The sequence below is a fragment of the Elgaria multicarinata genome, chromosome 3 (assembly GCF_023053635.1).
Source record: "Elgaria multicarinata webbii isolate HBS135686 ecotype San Diego chromosome 3, rElgMul1.1.pri, whole genome shotgun sequence".
Lineage (NCBI taxonomy): Eukaryota > Metazoa > Chordata > Lepidosauria > Squamata > Anguidae > Elgaria > Elgaria multicarinata.
This window is the reverse complement of record NC_086173.1, coordinates 134,028,304-134,053,962: the sequence shown is the minus strand read 5'-3', so window position 1 is coordinate 134,053,962 and position 25,659 is coordinate 134,028,304. Positions and strand designations below refer to the sequence as shown.

The 25,659-nt window shown below is 38.6% G+C and overlaps 1 protein-coding gene across 2 annotated transcripts; it reads right to left on the bottom strand.

The window, feature by feature from the left end:
- Positions 1-152: 152 nt before the first annotated feature.
- UBA3 (ubiquitin like modifier activating enzyme 3) lies at positions 153-25,659 on the bottom strand. 2 transcript variants are annotated; one of them, XM_063122030.1, is made up of 18 exons: positions 25,614-25,659; positions 25,353-25,415; positions 19,504-19,624; positions 18,240-18,320; positions 15,007-15,089; positions 12,805-12,885; positions 11,548-11,591; positions 9,527-9,591; positions 7,513-7,668; positions 7,325-7,427; positions 6,475-6,588; positions 6,028-6,081; positions 4,896-4,932; positions 4,739-4,820; positions 3,926-4,026; positions 3,235-3,298; positions 3,088-3,142; positions 153-904 (listed from the first exon to the last, which is right to left on the bottom strand). In XM_063122030.1, the coding sequence occupies exons 1-18, from the start codon at positions 25,631-25,633 to the stop codon at positions 816-818; spliced, it is 1,413 nt and encodes a 470-aa protein (XP_062978100.1). In that variant the 5' UTR covers positions 25,634-25,659; the 3' UTR covers positions 153-815. The 2 variants fall into 2 exon arrangements, with proteins under 2 accessions (XP_062978100.1, XP_062978102.1); XM_063122032.1 differs by lacking the exon at positions 25,353-25,415 and having other exon boundaries at positions 25,614-25,648.

Sequence of the window (25,659 nt, the reverse complement as noted above, 5' to 3'; positions counted from 1 at the left end):
TCCGTTACTAAAAGCTTGTTGACTCTATCTACATTTCAAGAAAGCTTTGTCAGTTGTTAAAAAGGATAAAATTTGAGGGGTATGTGTTATGTTGTGCTCCCATCGTAACAAGCATAACTGACAGACTGACAGACTAGAATTACCTTTTTATAATTTTTATTAATAAATATGCTAATAGTGAAACACAAATCCTGAATATCAGCAGGCAGTACCATGCACAGTAGCTGGTAATAGTTGCAAATATACAAATCAAGTATTTAATGCTCATCTACAGGTGGCAATTTAAATACACTCTTTCCATATTTTGAAAAAAATGCAGTATGTTTTGGCAATACTAAATATCTGACAAATAGCTCAGTAAAGACATTAAATAAAGGAAGAGATGGGCTTATTTAATTTTACTGCCTGGTAATCTGAACTAAATTGTACACAGATTCTAAAATGTCATTTAAAATCTTTGTCCATGTTACTTTGTACATTCAGAAGGTTCATAGGTGCTTCAAGAACTAATTGACCATCATGAGATTTCCACATGCATTAAAGAGTGTTGGCAATCACTTAGTGTAATTAAAAATTAAAAAAAATGCTATACATCAAATATCTGTACATTAGAGAGCTTTTTTACAGTTATCAACCAAATATTGGTTTTCAAAGACAGTTCTAAAATAAGAGCAATTTAACCAGGGTAAACTAACTTCCAGCGATGCTTGTATTAATAGGGATCAGATCTGAATAACTCATCTTCCCTCTTCCTAGTGCACAACAATAGTTTTACAAACTTTCTTCAGTGCATGTTTACACCACTTGCATTTATATCAAGTAGTAAAATGAAGTTTGAAGAGTACAGTCTGAGGTGTAGTGACATCTGCAACTGCAAGTTCTTGACCATCGACAAGTCCCAGTTCTGTAACAAGAAACAGTTATGAACACAGCATTTCAGTCGCTTCCACATTCTTATGAAAGATGTACAACTGACAAACAACACAAGAAAACATTCACTCAAACAATTCAATGTGAAAGCAGAAAATGTGATTTTTATTTCACTAGGACAATTGCCTAAGTGTTGATGTGCTATTATTATTATTATTATTATTATTATTATTATTATTATTATTAACATTAACATTTATATACCGCCCCATAGCCAAAGGTCTCTGGGCAGTTTACAAAATATTACAGTTATCAATTGATAAAAAAAATAGATTTTTATCCACATAAATGATAAATAGCTCTGCACACCCAAGAAAGCTTTGGACTCTGAGTGTAGAGTTTCAGTTGCCTGTGGTTTTCATTATTAGAATGGAAGCTACACTACAGTTTACTCAAAAGAGTTAACAGCTAACTTTGAATACACAATGAAAGGAAGATTCATCTTTATATTTCTTCATGTAGGCTTTGCTTTTTGTCAGCCCTCTCAGTTGGGGAGAGGGGCAAAATCAACTCTGATTTGGCTTAGATGATTAACTGCAGCCCTAGCAAACATGAAGGTCCAAAGAGGAATCCCACCATACTGACATCAACACTGATTAAAAAATATAACATTAAAAAAATAGTATATAAGCGCAAAGGGTGTGTCTGTGTGAATGCATGATTTTATGCTACCATTCTGGAAAAATTATGATACCATTGGCAAAGTATCTACACAAATGTTTAGTACTGATATTTAAGTGTTTTCTCTCCTTGCCATAAACATGTATTAACCCAGCTGAAAACAAACAAATGCAAGCTTATTTCTAGAAGTCCACCCTATAAGTTGGTTATTAAACAGACTTCTTTACCATCAGTTAAAGCACATGCAAGCTATGTGGGCCTTGACTACCTTCCCACAATATTAATATTAAAGATCACTAACAATAAATGGATGGATTGTAAGCCTCTTGGGGTTGAAATCTGTCATACCCGTTCTTTGTAAAGTGCCATGTATATAGTGCTATGTAAAAAAAAAAAAAAAACCCAAAAATTATTCTGATCTTTTGTGTTTACTGTCTTCAAGCTGTCTTGCCTACAAGACAGGCTGGTAGCCTCTGACACCGAGCAGACAATTTCCTTGCTCCACTACAAACATAATCAAGTTAAGCATCTTTAAGTCTCATTAATTTCTGTGTGAGTTAATATGTACTTAAATTACTCTTTCAATGAAAAAAATGAAGGGATTTAATTAACTTGGGCATGATGTAGCCAAAGAAGCAATCTCTGCAACTTAAAGAAAATCCATTCAAGAGGAATCTCATTATCTTCTAGGATCAATGATATCCCATAGAGCTGATACACTATACATTTTGGTAGAGATGGAGAGAATGCCCAGTCAAAACCCTCTGTTCTACTGGCCCTGCTCTCATCTTGCATGCATGCATGCACACAACTTAATAGTATGACAGCTGCTTTGTGTTGCTGATTCCATATCTGTATCTTTAAGAATAATCTGATTCATAAACAGGATCCTACTACATTTAATTATTTGGCAACACATTATATTGTGTTTTTCCACAGGCTCTTCTCATGGTTTCGTGGTACAGGAACGAATCCCCTTGAAACTAATTATGTATGGAAGCAACATTGGAGAATTACTGATAAGTTTCCCTCCAACTCCAATATATTGGATTGGTGCCAGTTCTCACAACACGGCAGCTTATCTTAGATCAATTAACCCACAATTACCCATGGCATGTGCAGGATTTGCGCAGCCACCATTTTGAATATGCAACTTTTGACTAGGAGTTGTGGCATGTCTTACATCCTGGCCATTCTGGGTTAATCAAGTCACACTTAACCATTAATTGAGGTTTGTTTAACCCATGATGGTTGGATTTTATCCTGTGTTTGTGTATAATGGCAATTTGAGAAGACACAATAAAGAACTTCTGGTCTGGATAAACAGCAACCCCTAATCAGAGTTTGCATATTCAAAACGGCAGCTGCACACACTCCACACTCACTGCAGTTAATCTTTGGTTAATTAACCCACAAGCATGCAAGCAATTCACAGATACATTAAGTAGTGCACAAGGGTGTTGTTGTTGTTTTTTAAATTAAGCTGTATGCACCAATATGCTTTTAATAATGTTTATATTTATTATTTTATCTTACCTTTTAAAGTCTTTGAAAGGTTCGACCTTGTTCGTTCTTCAATTGAAGCTACTGACTGGGGATGGGAGGAGAAACATACGCACTTTGTATTATTTTTGCTTAAACTTATAAACATGCTAAAAGTAGTCATTTGTATGTATTAGTCACCTGTAAATAAAGAGTTTTATTTCTCCCGTACACTGTGGCTGTTATTGCAGGAGACTTCATTTGTCTGTGAAAGAAGAAGAATCAGTAAGACATCTAACCGTTTTTTAAAAAACAAGCCTCAATATATTTATTCTGCTAAGAGCACAGTTTATGGCTCCTAGACAACACAAAGGTATCATAGGATGCAATGGATCTCCCCCTCCAAGGCTGGAGACAGAGCTCTGACCTTGGAGGAGGAGATCCAGCTGTGGATCTCCACCCACCTGCACCTGACCCTCCCAGCTGCTGCAGAAAGCTCTATAGTAGTTCCTTCTCAAAGTCATTACTCTGACCTTGGGAAAGGAAGAAATAAGTGTGCTGGGAATGAGCCCGTGGGTAGGAAGGGCAGAGGCCATGGAACTGTTGGATCCAGTGTCCTCTAAGCGCATCCCCACCACCAGCAGAGGGAGCAACTTAAAAGCCCATGTAATGAAAAACACTCATACCAAGGCCAGAATGGGGGGGAAGTCTCTGTCACTCCGCCCGGGCTGCTAGCAAGAGCAGGATTCTGGATGGACAGAGGGCTTCAATCTCAGAGCCTTCCATCCTTGGGGCTAATTGGCCTTAGGATTACTCTCTTAAGAATATGTTTCTCGGATCTGGGTTCAATTATTTAAAAGTATTTATCATATCCGAGTCATTCCATACTTACAATGAAGCACTATTTGTCAAATAATCCAAGACTTCCTGTAGTTTAGCCGATTGAGAAAATTCTATGTTTTGTGGGAGCTGGCTGCAAGCCAGACAGTTCTCCTAGAAAGAAGCAAATGTAGTAGTTAATAAGACAAAGAGTGTAAATAAGTTAGCATGGCCTCTCCCATAGATCATAACAGGTGAGGAACTCCCTAAGGTATGTGAAACCCAAGCTATATCATCAGCACCTTGAACTGAGCATTTAAGTGTCAAGCAGTGAGTGCAGTTGACAAAGTATAGGTCTTATATGATATCAGTGACCCATATTAGTTGGTGCTTCTACACAGCTTTTGATGGCAGCCCTTATGTAAGTGTGCTTTTATTCTACAGGATCTGAAAAAGGAGTGGAATTTGAGAACTGCTATACCAATAACAATACCAGATAAACAGTTCACCATATGCCTGCAGTGAACTTAACAACTGAGTTCCCACAATGTGTGCTGTATGTATTTATTTTTACATTTTTATACTGCCCAATAGCCGAAGCTCTCTGGGTGGTTCACAAAAATTAAAACCATAAAGAGCATAATAAAACAACCAACACAAATACAAAATACAATGTGTGCTGTATGACCTTGTCTCTTGCAACAACAATAACGGAGTCAAACCGACAAACACAAAGGGCAGTATCCAATTGCGGCCTTCCGTGCGTGGCCAGCCCCGGCAATTCCGGTAAGCACTCGAGAAGTTCTGGGCACAGTACTGGAGAATAAGGTCATTAAAGACCAAAAACAAACCGTGATCTAAAACAATTTTCAGCAGCAAGACCAACCTTCTTTTCCGCTTCAAATGTGTAAGTGTAGAGGCCATCAACATCATTGAATACCAAATAGTTGTTCAGAGGCATGTATGCACTGTAACAAAAAAAAGTCTGTCAGCTTTTATAAGCAACATGTTTGCTAAAAAATTTTTTTTAGAAAACAAGTTACCTTGTGGCTATTTTAAAGACTTCAGTGGCACATATGGCTAAAAAGAGAGAGAGAGAGACAAACAATCAAAATTAAGTTGTTCATTAAAGAGCAAAAATTGCAGATCAAGCATCACACTTATAGAAACTTGGGGGGGAAACTGAGTTTATAAATGAGTTTATGCGAAGTATTTAAAGACTCCAGAAAACTAGATATCACCAAAAAAACTGGATTTTATTTGAAACAAGGGATGGTTGACTACCATGTGTGTCAGCTATGATAAGTTCGCTATTAAATTCAGCAAGAATTTTAACCCTGTATTACCAGAATCCAGTTTGCCTATAAATCCTATTTAAATGTACCTTCCTAAGATCTGACAATACAGAAAGATCACTAGACAGGCTGTGCCAAGTTCCCTTCTAGCAGCCTCTTTCTAACAAAGTTTACTCAGCAGTAAATCACACTGATTTCAGTGCACTTTAATTTCATGTAAATTTTCCAATGATTGTCAATAAAGGCTATGCAATCCTATGATATTTACCTAAGGTAAATACTACTGAACTCAATGGAACTTACATCTAAGTAGACATATGTAGGATTGTTCTGTAAGGCTCTTTTCTTTGTATATTTAGGCTGGTCTAGTATGAAGTATATTCAACCCAAATATACAAATATTTATTAATTTAATTTATACTCTGCCTTTTCACCAAAAATGGCACTCAGGGGCAGTATCCAAGTTGACACTAGCACTAACGTAAATAATGCTACACTAGTGTAAGTAATCTCTAGTGCAACACCAACAGTGTTGGCTTGCATGACAGGTTCTTATTGAAACCCATCATACCAGCTATTGATGTTGCCCTAGAGGTCACTTACACTAGCACAGCATAATTTACATTATCACTAGTGTCAGCTTGGATACCGACCAAGGCAGCTAACAATAATAAAATACAGAAAAACAAAAAAATAAAATCTTAATTAAAATGTAACGTTAAAAACAGATCCATTAAAACATAATTAAAAACACAACAATCGAAGAACTAGACAGCACCTAAGTGATAGAACAGGAAGATCCTGTAGTCAACTGGGGTGCCCAGCACTATTGTTCAACATGTAATTACAAACACGAAATTTACTTGTGGCATTGCTGTACCTGCAATCACAGCATTTGTAGAAGCTACAGCTGGAATGATCCTCTTTATAACTCCTGCATTGAGAGGAGAAGTACCACACACTATTAGGTTATTTCCACATATAGTAGCGGTAATGCATTTTGTACACCAAAAGACTGCTACACAGATTAACAATAATCCCAAGGAGAATTCTGTAGTAGCTATAGCCACCATCTTAAGGCTATACAGAATAAAAGAAATTAAAGCTTGATATCTTTGTTTACCATTACAGTTTTCTAGAGAACAGAGGTACCAAGTGCAGGAGTGGGGAACTACAACATTGAACTACAACCTCCATCACCCCTGACCATTTGCCATGCTGGTTGGGTCTGATGAGAATTTGAGTACAACAACATCTGAAGCATGAATGCCCCACCACCACCACCACTCCTGTAGTACCTGAACAGACATCTCTTGCTGAATCTTACCTTGTGTGAGCCTGTAGGTTAGACCTTTAATATTAAAGTGTGACGCTCTTTCTAGAGACTGTTCAAAAATCCATTGTATGTGCTCTGGGTCGTCTCCATCTAGAGGAACACCTTCTGCAAGAAAATACATAATTCCTATTGTTTAAATGTTAAATAGTTCTTAATTGTTGAACTTATCCCGGCTCAAAAATAAAAAAAACTCACTTTAAGTCTCATTAAGAGAGGAGTGAAAAGTACATTAATTTATAAAAAATTGTGATTTCAACAAAAGAAAATATTCGTAAGTAATTTAGAGAGCAATCCTATGATACCTGCATGGGCATCCCAGGGACTATATGTTGGTTCGGATTCCCACATCCAAGGTCAGAAGCAGCACTCCAACCTCAGAAGGGGGAGTCAGAGGTTCATCCTCCTGCAGCCAGCATGGAGAGAACTGTGCGAACTACCTGAGTTCGGTAAATTGATCTCAGAGAGGGTAAAAAGGGGCATTCCAGAGGGCAGGGAGAGAAGCAGACTAGAGACACCAGGATACGATTTATCCTGAGCCTCCTTCCCTCCCCAAAGGTGCTAAAAATCCCATCTAACAAAAAAAGCAAAGATCAGATGATGGCTAGGCAAAGATCACCTCAACCACTCCTCCTGCTTTGCCAGCTTCAGCTTGGCAGGGCACAGGAATCTCAGAAGCCTCCGTGTTTGGAATCAAAACTCCAAGAGAATCAGAAAAGTCACAACAGGAAGGAGTTCCACCATGATGTTTAAGTCACATTTTGAAAGGCAAGTGAAAGAAAGTAGGGCAAGATTTTTATACTATTCAGCTTCCTATTTTGATTAAGGTTTAAAAATAGATTACCTCCAAAAGGTTGCTCCTTGGGCCACTGAAATATTCTGACATACTCAATACAATGTTCTGGTAGCCGGGGCATTGAAGCAATTGTACACATAGGAAAATTTACCTGGCAAGAAGAGATTATGAAATTATTCAACATGAATTTTTCAAGAGGAGGCCAAACTAGGACAGACTAGGTTTTTTTAAGCTACCTGTGGTGGATAAAGTTCAAGTGTGCATTCAATACAAGCTGTCATGCCTGGAATAATCACACGGGCATTTCCTTTAAAGCCTTCAGTCCCTCCATCGATTAAAGGTATAATAGAACTTGGATCCAACACTCCATCTTCATAGTTTAAAAGTGAAATCTGGGAGGGAAAGTAGAGTTTAATATATAGAGTTTAATACACACACACACACCTCCCAGCTCCTGCATTTAATTTCTAAACTGACATGCTGAATTTGAATTGTTTGAAATAGACATTTTTGTTCCATAGAATGTGGTGGTTGCAATATCTTATCATTCCAGTTCAACACAAAATTATTTCTATGCAACTTGTTCATGATTACACTTCAAGAGCTTAAGCACTCACACAGTCCACCATCTAGTAACATCAGCCACCACCACTGGAATATGAAGTCTTCATAAGCAGCAGACAGTAAAGAGCTACAGAGACTCATGCATTACATTTCAAGTGTTTGTATGCATTAACTGGGGGGGGGGACACATTATAACAAAAAAGTGGAAAAATAGCACTATTAACGAGGTTTCTAGAAAAAGTAATATTGTCAAGAATTAAAACAGAACCATCCATATTCTTCCAATCCTGCTAAAATATTCAACACATTGTAAGAACTTGGTCTTGTTATACCACAGTATGCTAACTTCCCATATTATTCCTAACAATACCCAAGTCCATTGGGGGTGAGGGGGAACAATTTAAATAAAGTCAATTTTGGGGGCTGGGTCACACAATCAAACAAGCCGATGTCATTGATTGCGTCGAGAGCAGGTAGTAATTATTATGAGTATTCAAGCCATGACTGCAACTTGTCATGTAGTCCAAACTCAGGCAACGGGGATTGCCTGAGGGTTAACCCATTGCATAACCCATGGCCTTTTCTAGGGTTATGTGAGGGTTCTTCAACCCTCACAAAACCCCTGCTGCCCAGGTTCGGATGACATGGCAAGCTGTGGCCAATGCTTGAATTTTCAAAAACTACTCAGCATGTGCCATGGCTTACCATGGCTTAAACAAAGTCCACTGCTGTGAGTACTACTTGTCTACTGTCTTCACAGAGAAAAAATGTGTTTCTAGTAAGGTCTCTACTGAAAATGAGTTGCATTTTTTTTAATCTCATGGGGAGTGGGGGGAATTAAGGTCAAAGAGCAACCAGACAGAAATGTCGCTCCCCAGAAAGCAATCACTTGTTGTTTCTGAAAATATAGGCAGTAAAGCAAAACAAAACAAAAAAGTGGGGGAGGGGGCAGTGAATGCTGGGCAGGGACACAAACCCTGATCAGAAAGAATGAAGCATGAATTAATATAGGGTGTATATCCCCATATTTTAGGTTTTGTGATTGCTTGTTTGTTGTTTTACTTGTTAAGTTTTCTTGCTTTATTTTTGCAACAGTATGTGTCTAAAATTATTTACAGGCCACCTTTAAGGGTGTAACTCTTTATCACATCTTCAAAACTCTGCAGTATGAACTGTGGTGAAACTATACCAATTTGCAGGAATCTTCAGTGTACAATTCTTAAATAGCTTAGTGTGGGAATAGTAACTGGTTAAGCCACTTACTCATTGGCCCCCAGTGCTCTTACCAATATTTTAATCAAGATGTGGTAAAATGCTGGAGTTTCACTCACTAGAGAAAACTGTTCTGAAAAGTTGTGAGAGAACGATAACCTATGAAAAGGTTACAATCCAGGCTACTGTGGGGAGGATTCCCATAGGGTCAGGAGGGCCCCGTTTCCACTCCTCCTCCCATCTATACACACGTAAGTGCAACAGGCCAGGAGGAAAATGAGACATTCATCCACACGCACATGTATCTCCTTTCAACCCTTCCTCTCTTGCCTTTATACAAATTCCTAATGCTCTGAACTACATTCAGGAAGAGCTCCCATTAGCACATTAGTTAACATTGAAACAGAATGCCGTATTTGTTGTTTGTTTTTTTAAAAATGAATAACTTTATTTTTAGATGTCAAAATCATTTACCAGCATGCCATTTATCCATCTTCTTGCAATTATTGAGTCCAAGCCACATACAATGATATGAAACTCTAGGTGGAAAAAAATATATTAATTTGTTAAATACACATAATACTTATTCCTTCTTCCAACATTGTTAGCATATTTTTTTTCATTTGGTTTCTTATAGTAGGTGGAGTTAATGAACTGAAAGTCAGTCTGTGATGTCCTGCCCACCTGTGTCGTTTTAGCTTCATCTGAGACACCCACAAGCTATGTGACAGGACTATCCACGCCACTATCACTCAAGACCACTCAATCCCACTCCACCCCCATGCTGATGACGTGTGTGAGGGGTTAGGCTTACTGCTGCTGCTCCTGTCTCGCCTTTATTCTTCAGGCTCCACAGCCCAGCCACCTCGCCCTCAGTTTCCCAATCCACTGCCACCATTAATTGTTCTCTCTTCAGTCACTCCTCCACAGACCACACCAGTTGTTTAAAAGTAACTGGAATTTATTAACATAAGTGCGTGTACATAAGCTTATTGGTTTGCTCGGTTCAAATGTGTATGGTTACAAGGTTCCTAAGTGTAATGGTTTCTATCAGTTCTTTAAAAGGTTCCACTAGAATACTACTATCTATTCTAAGGCACAAAACCCCACACCAAACCTTCCTACTCAGTTTCTGCCTCTCACAGAATCCACTTCTACCCTTCACTTCAAGAATCATAACCCACACCCTCTCTCTCTCTCATATGATCATACACTTCTCCCACAGAATCTTACACTTGTCTCATATCATACCCCTTACTGCCTTGCTGTCAGCTCAGACTCTCTATATGAAGCAACATTTCTCCAGCTCCTCCCACTCTCACACAGCCAATCGAAGCACTCCCCTGCCACTATCCAATCAGCACTCAGGCATTCACACACACCCTTCTACTTTCATACTCAACCTGTGCATAGAAACCGTAAGTACATTGAGGCGTACTTATTTCCTGGAACCTCATGACTAATATAAACCATTAACTTTGCATATATTTACTTTTAATGCATATTAAGGCAGCTGAACATCACATCATCTCACAGGTTTGTATCAAAAGTGTCATTCTAGTAGGGCAGAGCTTCAACCACTTGTGGAAAACCTCTTTTCATCCCTGTGCAAGTAGCAAAGCCAATGCTTTGACTTTAAAACATAAGAAGTGCCCTGATGCTGGATCAGACCAAGAGTCCATCTAGTCCAGCACTCTGTTCACACAGTGGCCAACCAGCCATCGGCCAGGGACCAACAAGGCAGGACATGGTGCAACAGCACCCTCCCACCCACGTTCCCCAGAAACTGGTGCCACAAGCCTATTGCCTCGGATGCTGAAGATAGCACACAACCATCAGGGATAGTAGCCCTCCAGGAATTTATCCAACCCCCTTGTAAAGCCATCCAGATTGGTGGACATCACTACATCTTGTGGTAGTTGAGTTCCATAATTTAACTATGCACTGTGTGAAGAAGTACTTCCTTTTATTTGTAGCGGATCTCCCACCAATCAGTTTAATGGGATGAACCCGGGTTCTAGTATTTTGAGAGAGGGAGAAAAATGTCTCTCTATCCACATTCTCCATACCATGCATAATTTTGTACACCTCTACCATGTCTCCCTTTAGCCTCCTTTTTTCCAGGCTAAACAATCCCAGCTGATGTAACCTTCCCTCGTAGGGGAGATGCTCCAGCCCCTTAATCATTTTAGTTGCCCTTTTCTGCATTTTTTCCAGCTCTATAATATCCTATTTTAGGTGTGGTGTGTACTTTGCTTGAACAAAACATTGCATAGTTCATTATGACTTCATAGAGCTAGGTGTTGCTTGCACGAATTGTGTTAGTTGATCCACAAATGCTAGAGGAACACCACCACTTCTTGTACTTTTCCCACTAGTATCACATTGTACATAGCCCATAGTATTCTATCTCCCACTTAAAGGAAAGGATATTCACATTCCTCCCAGCCCCAAACATGAACTACTATTTTCACAATAGCAGATAGACCACTTACGTCTATAGAAAGTTTCATCCAGATCCTGAATCTTTTTGTAATGTCTGAAAACATATACAGTAAAGGAAATTTACTGAAAGGCTACACTCTTAAGGCAATTACCGGGTCATAACAAAAATTTGAACCAAAGCGAGCCATGAATTTGATATTCAGCTCAGTCTAAAGAGCTAGTAAAAAGTCAACATAGTATGCCATAAAATGGCTCCTAACCTAAAAAAAACCCTTTGGAACAGGTTGAAGATAGATAGATAGATAGATAGATAGATAGATAGATAGATAGATAGATATCTGACTCATAACAGCAGCATTTTTTTCTGTAATAAATCTGCAAGGGAACAACGATGGAAGGGAGCTATTGCCCTCATGTCCTACTTCTGAACTTCCCACTGGCATCTGGTCAGCAATTGTGGAAAACAGGATGCTGGACTAGGCAGGCTTTTGGTCTGATCTTGTGGAGCTCTCCACAGACACAGCCAAAAATAAGTTAGGAAAGCTTGTCCTTTGAGAATCCAAAGATGTTATCACTCAACACAAACAAACTAAAGAACAACAACCCACCATCATATCTGAGCTTTTCTTTTGGCATTTGTGTACACGTGAGTCTTGTTAATGGGGGTTAGGTAGCAAAATGGATCCATTTTTAAACCGAATGAATATCCTAGCCAATGAAGGTATGGCATTCAAATTTAAAGTGTATTAATGGTGTTTTGTAACTTGTTAGAAAAGTGATTCAATTCAAAGGATTCTCAGGTAAGAAAAACACCTTAATTTCATGATTGCAACTCATGATGATAGAATGGCAAAAAGGCTTAGGAAAAGTGAGGGAACTTCACCCTGGATTCAAGCCCAGAAAGTACTGAGGTGAAGTCAAAGAAGTCCTGAACCGAAAAAATACTTTCTGAGAAAGTAACAAAACAGACATGGATAGAACAGTAATCCACACAAGTGCCCAAGAGGATAGCATGTTGATGCAAGCCACCTCACAAAAATTGACTGTGCAAATTCACATATAGGTTATGGGAGAATTCACTGCTCTTTGCCTAATGCTACAAAATCCCTTTGAAAGTAAACAAAGGAGAGGTAACTGCCAGCCTCTGAAAATATTAAAATATTTATACCAAAACCCATGGACTAAACCAAGCCACACACACACACACACACACACACACACACAGAGAGAGAGAGAGAGGAAGAATGTGGGTGACTGTGGACATGAGAAGAATAAATCAAAGTTGTCATGTTTTCATAAAAGGATACGGTACCACAGCACAATTGGGAATTCGGTTATTTAGAAATTCAGCAGCAACTTCTGCTTTAGGCCGTCCAACATCTTTAGGTCTGTAAAAAACAACACTTGTTAGGAAACCAAATCTGTCATTTTTTAATTACTTGTTTTGCATTTTCTATACACAGAACCATAGGAGGTTACCTACTACCTCTTTTGCAACAACTACTATTTCTAGGCAGGAAAGGCTCATGTTATTGGCAATTGGTGCTTCTGCTAGAGCAGATATTTAAACTTCCAGTTGTATCTGTCACAACCCGCTCACCTTGAGACTCCTTATCTTTCTTTTGAAAGGATCGCAACTATGAACGCAGTCGGTATACAGATGCCCACTCTGTGGATTGTTTTTCCTTTCTATTCCCACCTCTGGGCAACACTTTTTACTCTCCCACTGATTTTGCAATTCTCTGATTCCTTTTTGGTCACACAGCAACCAGCGTGGCACTTTGTACATCTTTTATTCACCTTCTATTTTACTGCTGCCACCATATAAAATAGTTTACCTCAGGGACTTAAAGAATCCAATGCAGGGTGAAACAAAATAACTTTTATTTAACAAGTTCACATGTTTTAGCAAGCTTATGGTTTAATTTGTTTCAGTACTTAGTTGTTACAATAAAGATGTCTTGCATCCTTGCCTACTCTACCCTCTAAAGTCCTAATCTCACTCATCCTGCTCCCTCTTATTCCCAAAACAATAACATGCAGACCCTACACTGCTCTATCCTCTACAGCAGACTGACCCCGACTCTCTCCAACTACTAACTACCAACAATTGACTTTAACTGTCACTCCCCTTCATACACTCAAATCCAACAGCCAATCAGCATTAACGCCAACATTCCATTCACTCGCTCCCCCTCCCAAAAGAATTAATAACTCACCAGCCTTATCATAAAAGTCTAAACAGTATTTACATAACAGATAAATGGCATGAAACAGTGAAACATCACAGTATCCAATATTGTTCTTCTGACAACATAAGAGGCACTGCTGGTGGAACAAATTTTCTCTCTCCCTGTGCAGTCCCACAAATCTGATCTGGAGGGCTTGGGGGACCCTCAGGGATGTGAAGGGCCCCCAGGAGAAAGTAGTCAAGGGAAAACTCCATTACTGGAGCCAGTGTGTAGTGGCTAAAGTGTCGGACTGGGAGTCGGGAGATCCGGGTTCTAGTCCCCACTTGGCCATGGAAACCCACTGGGTGACTTTGGGCCAGTCACAGACTCTCAGCCCAACCTACCTCACAGGGTTGTTGTTGTGAGGATAAAATGGAGAGGAGGAGGATTATGTATGCCGCCTTGGGTTCCTTGGAAGGAAAAAAGGCAGGATATAAATGCAAAAATAAATAAATAATAAAAAATAATATTAAAAACCCTAATGTGAGCAAAAGTCTGCCCAACTAATGTTGGGATTTGGGCTTATTTCTCTAATAACCACTTCAGTGAAATATAGTAAGATTATGTTGCTATTATGTCACCTTTGTTAATTTCAAACTATAGGTCATAACAAAGCAAACACCTAATGAACTATTTTCTCCAAACTCTCTACAAACATAGAAAAGTGATTACTGATCATCACTGAAATTGCTCTTTTAAGTCTGATCCATAGTGAGATTCAAGGAGACAAAGGGGCTTCCGAATTCCCCATTACCAAATGCATCCCCATGTACAGGCCTCGGAACTTCAGAAGTGGCTTCTGATGCAGAACAAATACCTGGTGTCAGAAACAAACTCATGCAAATCTTTTTCTTGTATGCAGAAAGGGACATTTTGGATCATGGCCTCCAATTGTAAAAGGGCCACATAATCAGCAATGTGTTTTCCACGAGACTATCATTTGAGATACTCCATTTTTTGGCACACAGAGCTTCACAGTTATCTTTACCGTCACTCATATCTGAGAACACTACTGAGAAGGAAATGCTTTTTACATCCAAAGAAAGCTATACTGCACTGGTATGATGAAGAAGAAAAGAAAAAGTGGCAGAAGCAGGCAAGGGGATAGCAGGGGGAGGTTAAAAAGAGGACAGTTAGATTTTTACAAGATATTTCTAGTGCTAGTGGAATGAAAATAAAGAACTAATTTATTATTAGGAATGTCATGGCATTCATGATTTACACAAAAAGATTCATGAACTCAGTTTCCAGAAAGTCTTATTAAAATGAATGACTTACCGGAACAAAAATTGCCTATTCAGATTAGATACATCAATAGTGTCCATGTCAACAACATGAATTTGTCTAAAACCAGACAGTGCCTGTATAGATAAAGAAATCAAGATTACAAAAACAAAGCAATATTTTCATTTTCAGAACTGTTTTGATGACCTTGCTGCTTCTGAAAAATACCAATATTTTAAGGGTTTGCAACGTATCAAAATCTTTTAGGTTTAAGTTAGTATATAGAACAGGATTCCACATTTATTATTGAAGAAAACTAATGCAGCAGAGGCCCAGCAGCCACACCTGGTTCAACATTTCTCTGTGGCACAACTTTTCTAGGAAAGCACCTCAACACGCTAGAAAAGGCCCCTTGGGACATACTTTATTAGCCCTTTTCTACAGGTTACATAGAAGGAAACACACTCACTGAATACCTCTAGCTTAGGTTTTTCCAGAACTGACATTAAATTTTCTTTAGTATGACAATGCATAAACTAACAGAGGGCATATGTAATCACAATTCAATTTAAGAATCCCATTAAAATGAAGTAACAATTTGATGCTTACTAACTTGAACTTTGAAAAGTTGCCATTCTGGCTTCCACAATACATAGACATGCTGTCAAGTAGCCAAAATGAGTAATGAAGTTAATTGAAATTCTCAGCATGTCAAATGCTGAAATCTCTGAATATCCAAGTCCAGTCCTAAAACACTTGCTTAGAAGCCCAATTGCTTTCAGCACAGCTGTTCTGAGTAAAGGTGCTTTAGACTAGTCTTTGTTGGCTATAAATCCCATGTCTAAATATAATGGATTTACTTCATTTCATGAGTTTCTCAGGCCATAGTCCACACAGGCAATTACAGAATCCTGCAATTACCATGTTTCAGCGTGGGCATGCACTGCAGGAATGGAAGAAAAGTTGCAGTCACTTCATGCAAAAACCTTATCCACTCAACTGGTGCTGATAATTTTAAACAAATTACTGAAAAGTGATTGTCTCTCAGTATTTTGTTTGCAAAGTTATATTATTAAATTCTCGCAATTCAAATTTCTCCCTGGATTTTGGGATTCAAAATTAGCTGATTTAATTTGCAAAGCAAATCTGTGTGATATGTTAGAAAACTGCTGTTCCTCCATTTTTTATTTCCAAACTCTTCCGAGACCTAGGTTAACAGTTTTATCTCTGAATCTTTATTTTTCTTTTCATGTTACCGATGTACATAGTGCATATATGCACTGATCAAATCAGAGCAGAAAAAAGAATCGATGTGATCAATTCACAGTACGAAAAACAAGATTATTTTTTTCTGCTATATAAATAAATAATAATAATAATAATAATAATAATAATAATCAATGCATATATGTACATGAGCAGCCTGAACAAAGTCAACTGAAAACTTAAACTAAGCATGTATCAATCCCGAAATTAATTTTAGAAATTTTCCACGTTAAACCAGTAGACAGGCAGAACGGGACAAATGACATAGGCAAACCCACACAACAATCACCAAACAGAAAAGGAGACATCCGCTCGTATCAAAATCAACATAAAATGCCTGTAAAGGCAGCAAGAGACAATTGTGTGCTCTAGTGCAGGGGTGGGAAGTCAGCAGATTTCCAGATGTTTGGGACCTCAATTTCCAGAAGCCCCTGCCAGCATGTCCAATGGTCAGTAATGTTAGGAGTTAGTCCAAACCACCCAGATGTCTTCTTTCTACCCATCCTTGGTCTAGAAACAACAAACAGTACTGTGGTTCCTGAAGGACAAAATTATTATGGCATAAGCTTTCAAAATCTTTAATGTGCCACAAAACTCTTCAGGTTTTTTGCTGCAACCGACTGACACGACTACCTCTCTGAAAATTAAGTGCTCTAGGTTTCTTAAGGGGAGCAAAGAACCAGCAAGCAAGATTAAGCAGTCACGAGTAAAATTAGTTACCAAGTTAAGGGGCAGAGACCTAGCCCCATGTATACGAATTAAAGTAGAAAAAGACCATGCAAGAAGATGTCTTGGAAGAAACCAGGAGTTTTTCAGAAGACATTTATGCTTCTTAGGCAGACCTCCCACACAACCTAGGGACTAACACTGCAGTCCATTAGCTTTAAAGACATTGAAAGACTTTGCCAGACATTTACTTATTTTGCCTCTTCTAGGTGGGACAAACATTCAATTTATTAATCTCAAAACATAATGTTCTATGGAGTTTGAGAATACAAAAGAGGATAGATCTAGTGAAGATAAAGCAGAACTCCACTACCACCAACAGGGCTTCCAGGAATTCTCTGAAAAAGCATGGTATGGGGGTATGGGGGTTGCAGCAATATAGAGAAACTGGAAGAATTCAGCAGAGCTTTCTTACACAAGCAGAAGTGCTTTCTCTTGGATGCAAGCTGAGGAAAACAGTCCTTTGAGAATACAATAGCAATACATGCAAGAGCATTCCAAGTCCGTGCAAAAGTGTTACATGGAAAAGTATAAATGTAAGTGTAAGAACTACTCTTTTCCTCCCTAATTACCTGCATCCAATTCAAAGTAGAAGAAGGACAGTATATTAGTGCATTCAAGAACAGAACACCTTTATTATTTGGTACTTATCCAGGTTTTGGATTATCATCAGTCGCATTTCTGGTCTGGGGCACAGCTTCTAAAAGCAAACCCTCTAAAAAATTGTTAAGGTTTCGATTTGTCCATCTTTTTTCCCATTTGTGTCACTTTTTCTTCATAGTACTTGCAAACATTCAAGTAACAAAATCAATATGTATCTACATTTTCCCTCTATGATTAAAGTGTATAACAGCCTTCTCCAACCTGACGTTAATAGTAAGAATAATTTGTTAATTTGCCTTTGAACAGGATTTGTTCTTTATTCCACTCAAATGGCAGCAAAGCTAAGAAACACTTTGTAAAAGACATCTGTATTCCAAATGTATTGGGAGTATTTGAGAATATTACACGAAGAATATTTAGATTTTTGAATGTTTCTATAGGTCTGAATAGGCTGCAGAATTGGTTGTATATTAAGCATGGGATATATTCAATAGAACTCCACATTTGTTTCAGTCTCTGTGTGTAATTTGCTATGACCTAGTTGCTAAAGCAAATTGTTAACATGCTTTATATATAAGGATATTAAATCACATAACTCTGACAACTTAGTATGCAGAGCAGAACACCAAGCAAAATGAGTATCTTCACAGTGAACAGGGCAAGCTATCACGAAATAAAAATAAAAGTGTTACCAGATTTTTCAGGAGTTCACATCCTAATCCTCCTGCTCCAATAACTAGAACTTTACACGTGTTTAACAGAAAGTCAAGGGGCTGTAAAGAACCAAGACAAATAGTTTGTTTAAAACAGAACAATATATTTCTAACAACAGTTTCATGACAATAGATTTTTAAACAAAACACTGTGAAAATCAACAGAATTCGTTGGCAATAAGAATTCATTTTATGGCAGTACAGCATTTAATCTGAATGGTACAGATAATCCTGCATTGCCAAGTAGTACTTTTAATTTGTTTTAAAAAATAACAAACAAAAATGTATACTATACAGGAAGACAGACATCAATAGTTTCAACACTGAACTACATATATTTTACACTAACATATACTTCTGCCAGTTTGATTTTTTAGTGTCTGAATCTAGTATTATATGCAATCATAATCTGACTGTTGCTGCAGGCAACCTGGTGCCTTCCCGTTGTCTTGGATTACAACTGCCACCAACTCTAGCCAGCATGGCTGATGGTTAGGGATTATGGAAATTACAGCCCAAAACATCTGGAGAGCACTGGGTTGTCTACCCCACCATGTGCAAATTTATGCATACCAACTCAGTAGTAAATTCCACTGAATCCAATGGCACTTACACCCAGATGTGCATGCACACAATTGCAATCTTAAACAACACTCTGAATTGGAATTAAGGAGGAGCCCCCACGTTAATTTTAACCAGGATTAAAATGGCCTTGGGGCAACAAGGAACCTGGGTAGACACAAGTGTGAACAACTGGAGGAAGGGATAAGAGAAGGAAGGTATTAGGAGGAGGAAGTGCACAAACCCAGAGTGGCCCACCATCCCTTAAACCAGGGTAGCTTTACACCTGCATCAAATCTACAATTAGGTTTATACATTTCAATAAACTGAGTTATAAACTGATATTAAAATATAACACACATCTAAAATAAACAGTTTCAACATTATCTCACCAGTTTTCATTGTTCCATTTATATAAATGCTCAGTGTTGCTAATTCTATTTTATTCTTGTATAAATGAAATATGAAAAGTGCCCTAAGACTCTTTCAGCATCCCCACTATTATTTATGCATAGATAATAAGCAAGACCAATTGTCCGTCATGTAGAAAATCAGTTGGTTAATTTCAAAAGTTTGCAGTCTAGCTCATATTTCATTAATGAGTAGCAAACAGGCAGAAGGGATCACAATAGTTTGCAACACAATACTTCAAACATTTGTATTTAAAATAACCATTTCTCACTTGAGTGCCTGGCTCGAAATCAGGGTGTGTGAATGGTCCAGATCGCTCGAGGAACTTCTTTACATGGTTCCAGCGACCTTCCCAGTCTCCATTGTCCCCACACCCACCATCAACAGCCATTCTGCACAGAACATAGAAATTCAGCTGCAAAAAAACCAGTAGGAAAAACGCACACACACACACACAAAACAGTATCTCTACAAGCTTTAGATTCTCCTTTTGTATTGTTGAAATACAGTTATCAGACAAAGCACGGTGAGCAAGATGTTACCGACTTCATTTTACCCATAGGAATTTTATGAAATATTTGGGTCTTCATTAGCTATTGGGCTTTTTTACAACTATTTACCGCAGTCACAAAGAAATGGGCTATTTCTAAAACAAACTTATGATAGAGAGTCTGGGAATGGAAAGGACACACATAGTAACTGCTCTCATACAAGTACAGCCTGAATTTTTTGGTCTGCTTTTCTTGGTATAGTAGTATGTCAATACTATTAAAACAAAGAATAGAGGGGGGAAATATTAGTATTTTTGAAGTGCTACATCTAACAGCCAGCCACTTCAGGCATGATTTATAGAAATGTAATTGTGGGGTGGGGGATATTTGATGGGGTGTTTGTACATAGAAGTTATACAGAAGATTAGTATACCTCTTCTGACAATAACAGAGGGAACTACCCCAGTGACTGCTATACTTCCCTTGGTAATTCATTCAGGAAAACCGGTGGCTTGTTTTAAGCAAAACTCTACATTTTGGATGTAACATAAAATTCATATTTTAAAAACAAAAAGGGATTTTTTATGCAATTCATTTGCTTCTCTGAATGTCAGAACATTATCAATATAATGCTCAGCTGTTCTCTAGAGCTGCCCCTTTCCAGCATGTAACTCCCATGCTGAGGGAACTGCACGGCATGCCTTTTCACTACTGGGCCAGGTTTAAGTTTCTTGTACTAGGTGTACCAAGCCCTAAATAACTTGGGACCAGGATACCTGAGAGAGCACCTTCTCCCCTATCAACCTGCCTAGTCACTGATGTCATCCAAGGGCATGCTCCTGATGGTTCCACATAGACCCATCCTCCGACTGGAGTCCACCAGGGGAAAAGCCTTCAGCGTGGTAGCCCCTCTCCTATGGAATTCCCTGCCTCTGGAGGTCAGACAGTCTCCAACTTTGTATTCCTTTCGGAGCTTCCTGAAAACGTTGCTGTTCAAGGAAGGCTTCCCTTGATGACCAGCTATGGTTCACTTTGCATTTTGCTTCTTTTAAAAATCTATTTTAATGTGTTTTTATTTTATTTTATCTTGTACATTGCTCTAAAATTTTGAATGGGGAGCAGTATATAAATATTGTAAATAAAATAAAAAAAACATATATTAGATTACAAATTTCTAATCTGCACTTGATGCAAATGTATAACATATTAGATTTGAATTTCTATCCTAACTACAACTTTCAAATTCTGCAAATTCTCTAGTCTCTTTAACATATCCAAATACAACCATTTAAGGTAAAATCCTATGCATTCTTAAGACAGAAGAAAGTCTACAGCATGGCTAGCTGGGAAATGCTAGGAGTTGAAAGCCTATTTTCCCTGTCTAAACATGCATAGGATTGCACCCTTAAAGTTTTAGACGTATGCTGCAAGATACAAATGTTGTGGTTAAACTGCTCTCTTATACTGTGATGCTTTAATGTTTTTGTTTTAATTGCATTTTACCATAGTTAACTTTCTGAAAGCTGCCCTGAGAACCTGCTGAAGGGCGGGGTATGACTCAAATCAAACAAATAAATAATTATTTCTTATATTCTGAAATGTCATACATCTCAAACACATCTCCCAAATTGTATGGCATTTTTGGAAAACTTTAAATAGGGTATAACGTTTTTCCCATATAGGGAAAATACTGCATTGCAGCCAATAAATCTCTTAAATTATTGTTTATGGTGTCATCGTTGTAAATAGCTAGTGTTTCTAAGTAATACAAACAAATATACAACCTTATCTTATGTATGTTTACTTGGACGTAAGATGCACTTACCCCCAAGTTGGCATGCACAGGATCGTACCCTCAGGAATTTACACATTTTAAAACAGTTAATTACATCACCTCCTAGTCCCATTCTTACCAATCTTATTTTACTCTTGCTCTCCTTTTTACATAAACAACCCTTGATTTTTTAAAAGGATAGCTCATCAATACATGCTAGAACAACACATTATTACATATACTGGTCAGTCAACTACAATCCAAACATACCTTGATTCTAAGGTCTGGTTCACACGACATGGCTGCCTTAAATTTAAACAAACCCTGGGAAGCTGTGAGTGAGCAGGAACATGCAAGCTGGCTCCTGCACAACCACTCCTACCAAGTTAAACAACACAAGGCTGCTCCATCCCTGGGTAAACTTAGGCCGGGTTCAGACGACATGCTAATCAACAGGGGGTGGGGTGATAGGAACGAAATGGAAAACAACCATTGATTAGCATGTCATCCGAACCCAGCCTTAGTGGGAATGGGCATAAGCCAGTTTGTTTGTTTACTCCTGCTTCATTAACAACAATCAGGGTTAATAAACCATGGGCTGTTTGTGACAAGCAAACTGGGTCTACCTCTTAAAGAGAGAGTAATCCTGGGAATACTTGCAATAGTACTTTATGAGCTGTCACACTAAAATACACTTAGTATTCATTCCATTTAGAGATGAATTAGTATTTGCAGGAGTTTCATTACTGATTCATCATCAAGAATCCACAAGGATTCTTTCAGCTATGAAAATGACAATGATTATGCTCAGTCTTCATTGGTCCCATTTCACTGGTCTCAGTAAAGCAGTGAAATGAGGCCACCCTGCATATACAAGGTGATGATATAGATGATCAGATCAGGGAAGTTACTCATCTAGCTCTAGCTCTCAGCAATCTGTAAAATTTCCTGGCATTTTGAGGCCATGGGGGGATTTTTTTTCCTGGGAAAATTGAAATTTGGGGGGAAATAGAAAAATAAGCAATAGATCTAGTCACTTTGTCGCTTTAAGACAACCTTCCCCAACCTGGTGCCCTCCTGATATTTTGGACTTCAGCTGCTATCAGCCTTCAGGAATGCCGAAATCCAAAACACTGAAGTCCAAAACATCCGGAGGGGAGCAAGTTAGGGAGGGTTGCTTTATTTATTTTATTTATTTAGAATATTTATATACCGCTCCTCATTGAAAAAATTTCAGAGCGGTGTACAAGGTAAAATGAAAATAAAAACAGAATAAAACAGTTAAAACAAAATTTAAAAAGAAGCAAAAACAACAACACAGAAATCCAAGGCTGCATGTTAAAGAAAGGCTTCTTGGAATAAAGATGGTTTTTTTTTTTATTCTGTTCCTAAAGTTACTTTATGTATAATTTAGTTTGCTCATAAAATTGACATATTTTAGAATTACATTAAATGACTGCTACATCATCAGAAACACAGAACTCTACAGAACGAAGCCCAAACTGTCAAGAATGCAGAATGGTGACTCTACTCACATGTTGGAAAACTGAACATAAATGTCTATCAATAAAATATACTTTAGTTCAATAATTTTAATAAGGAATGGAAGAACTAACTATGCTCAGAATCTTACAGAGAAGATTAAAAAACATTTTCCCCCCATGGCTCCATTGTTTCCAGACATTTTACATCTCTAATATTTCTATAAAAGTTCTTAATACATAGATTTTAGAAATCATTTTGGGATGGAATAAAGACTGGGTAACAATATAAATAATTTGTCTTAAATTCTAAAGGAAAGTATTTCATAATCCAAAGCTGTTTAATTTTTCCTTTTTGTGGGGGGACCAAACAGGATCCTCAGAAAAAAAAAACCACCCAAAAATGGAGGGTCCCCCACCCACCCAATTTCCCCCATTTTATTTCTGGGCCTTTACATCTCTATGTGGGAGGGAAACATCCACATGTTCATTTCTCCACTGCGTACCCAGATTCCCCCTCCACCACAATTCCTTGCCAGTCTATTGTCTTGCCCATTGGCAAAAAAAGAAAAAGAAAAATCACAGAAAAATGGAAAAGGGACAAGATAGCAGCACAGTAACAAGTACATGGTTAAGGTACATCACTCACAGAGCTTTAAATGAAGTGATGTACTTTTGCTGGAACCTAGTTTTTTTAGTTTTTAAGAGCCAAGGAAGGTTTTGTCAATTCACTTTCCAAACTGAAGATTCTTTGGATCCAAGGACCCCTTTTCCCCAGTTTTCTATTAATCTGCAGTAGTTTAGGTACAGCCACCATTGCCAAAAGCACCAAGAGGAAGAGTAAACTGTCCAGATCTCTAAGAGTAAACTGTCCAAGTTTATTTTATTTCTACCTTATCCACTAGCAACCATTCAGTAAAAACATGGCTTTTTAACAAAGCCTTTGATGGTTAAATTGACTAAGATGACACATTGTTTTAACCGCTTTTACTGCTTTTAAATTATATATTGTTTTAACTTGGTTCATGGCTTAATTCGTTTTTAACTGTGCATATTTATTGTTTTACACTGTATGCTTTTATCTGTACGCCGCTCTGAGATCTTAATGATATAGGGCGGGATATAAATGTTATAAGTAAATAAATAATAAATTCAGCATTTTCCTGAATGAGTCATACTTCTCCCTCAAACCTCTGCAGAGGCACCATTTAATAAGTCAGTGTCAGGGAGGAAGCATGATGATTAGCAAAATATAAAATGCCTGTGTTTGAATACATGTTCAAAATTAAATGAAAAACTCAAAACATCAAAGTATTTTTAAACCATTTGTTGCACTGCTGTGTGGACCAAACACCTTTGGGATGCAGACAAAAGGAAGTGGTAAGGACTGTACCCAATTCAGACTGCAGATGTAGAGTAAGTGAATCCTCCTCTGTCTAAAACACAAAAAACTGCTTTGCACACAGAAAACCATCAGGGGAGAAAGGGCTATAACCTAGGTTTCTATATGCAAGGTTTATTACTATTAGTACAAGTACAGAGGCATATAAAATCAAATGAGTTCTCACCAGCAGTCTGAAGTGGTGAAGACCAGATAATATACCACCTGAGAGAGAACTAAATCTGTGTAGAGCCAGCATGTTGGGAATTGGCGCTTCTAATGAATCACATATATCTGTTAGTGAATTGCACATGATCTGAAACACAGGCTGAGTTCAGACTACATGCTAGTCAATGGTTGTTTCCCATTCTGTTCCTATTACCCCCCCCCCCAGTTGATTAATATGACATCCGAACTCAGCCACAGTGTTAGTTGTGGTGATGATGAAAAACACACACACACACACACACACACACACACACACACACACACACACCCCGCCCTCTGTAAATTAATGGTCCCCCACCTCCTCACATGATCCTCAGTTCCTCACCACCACAAATTATGGAACGGTCTCCCCAATGAGGCTCGCCTGGCTTAACCTCGCCAGGTTAAGACTTTTCTCTTCTCCCAGGCATTTAACAGCATTTAACAACACTAAGTTTGTTTGTTTTACCGGACCCTAGAACTGTTGTTTTTAAATGGATTCCGTTGTTTTTATACTGTTGTTTTTATGTTTCTGATGGTTTAAAATGTTGTATACCTTTTAACGTTCACTTTTTAAAAAACTTTTGTAAATCGCCTCATGGGGCTATGGGGCGGTGTATAATTGTAATAAATAAATGAATAAACAAATCACCACCACCACCACCCCCCCGGTTCCCTTCCCTGCCCACACCCTCGCCTGGTCTCCCCCTCCTTGGCTCCTTCTCCTCCTCCTCCTCCTCCTCCTTCCTTCCCGGCGCCCCCTCCGTCCCTACCCCCCGCACTGACCCCATCTCTCTCTGCCTCTCTCCCGCTAGCCGCCGCTCCTCTAGCCTCCTTCTTTTCTTCTCCCTATAACGAGAGAGAATAAAAGAAGGGTCAGTCACCGACCGGGTCAGGCTCAAACCCGCGCTCCCGCCACGACTGGGAAGGCGGACTGGGGGGCAGAGGCGAAGGGGGAGCTCCCCGCTACCCACCAGGAGCCCCTTCCGGGCAGCCACGGCGGGGAAGGATTGTGAAAGGGAAACAGACAGCCACGCGGGTACTCACGGCTCCTCAGCATCCGCCATAGCCGCTTCTTCGCCTTCTTCCCCAC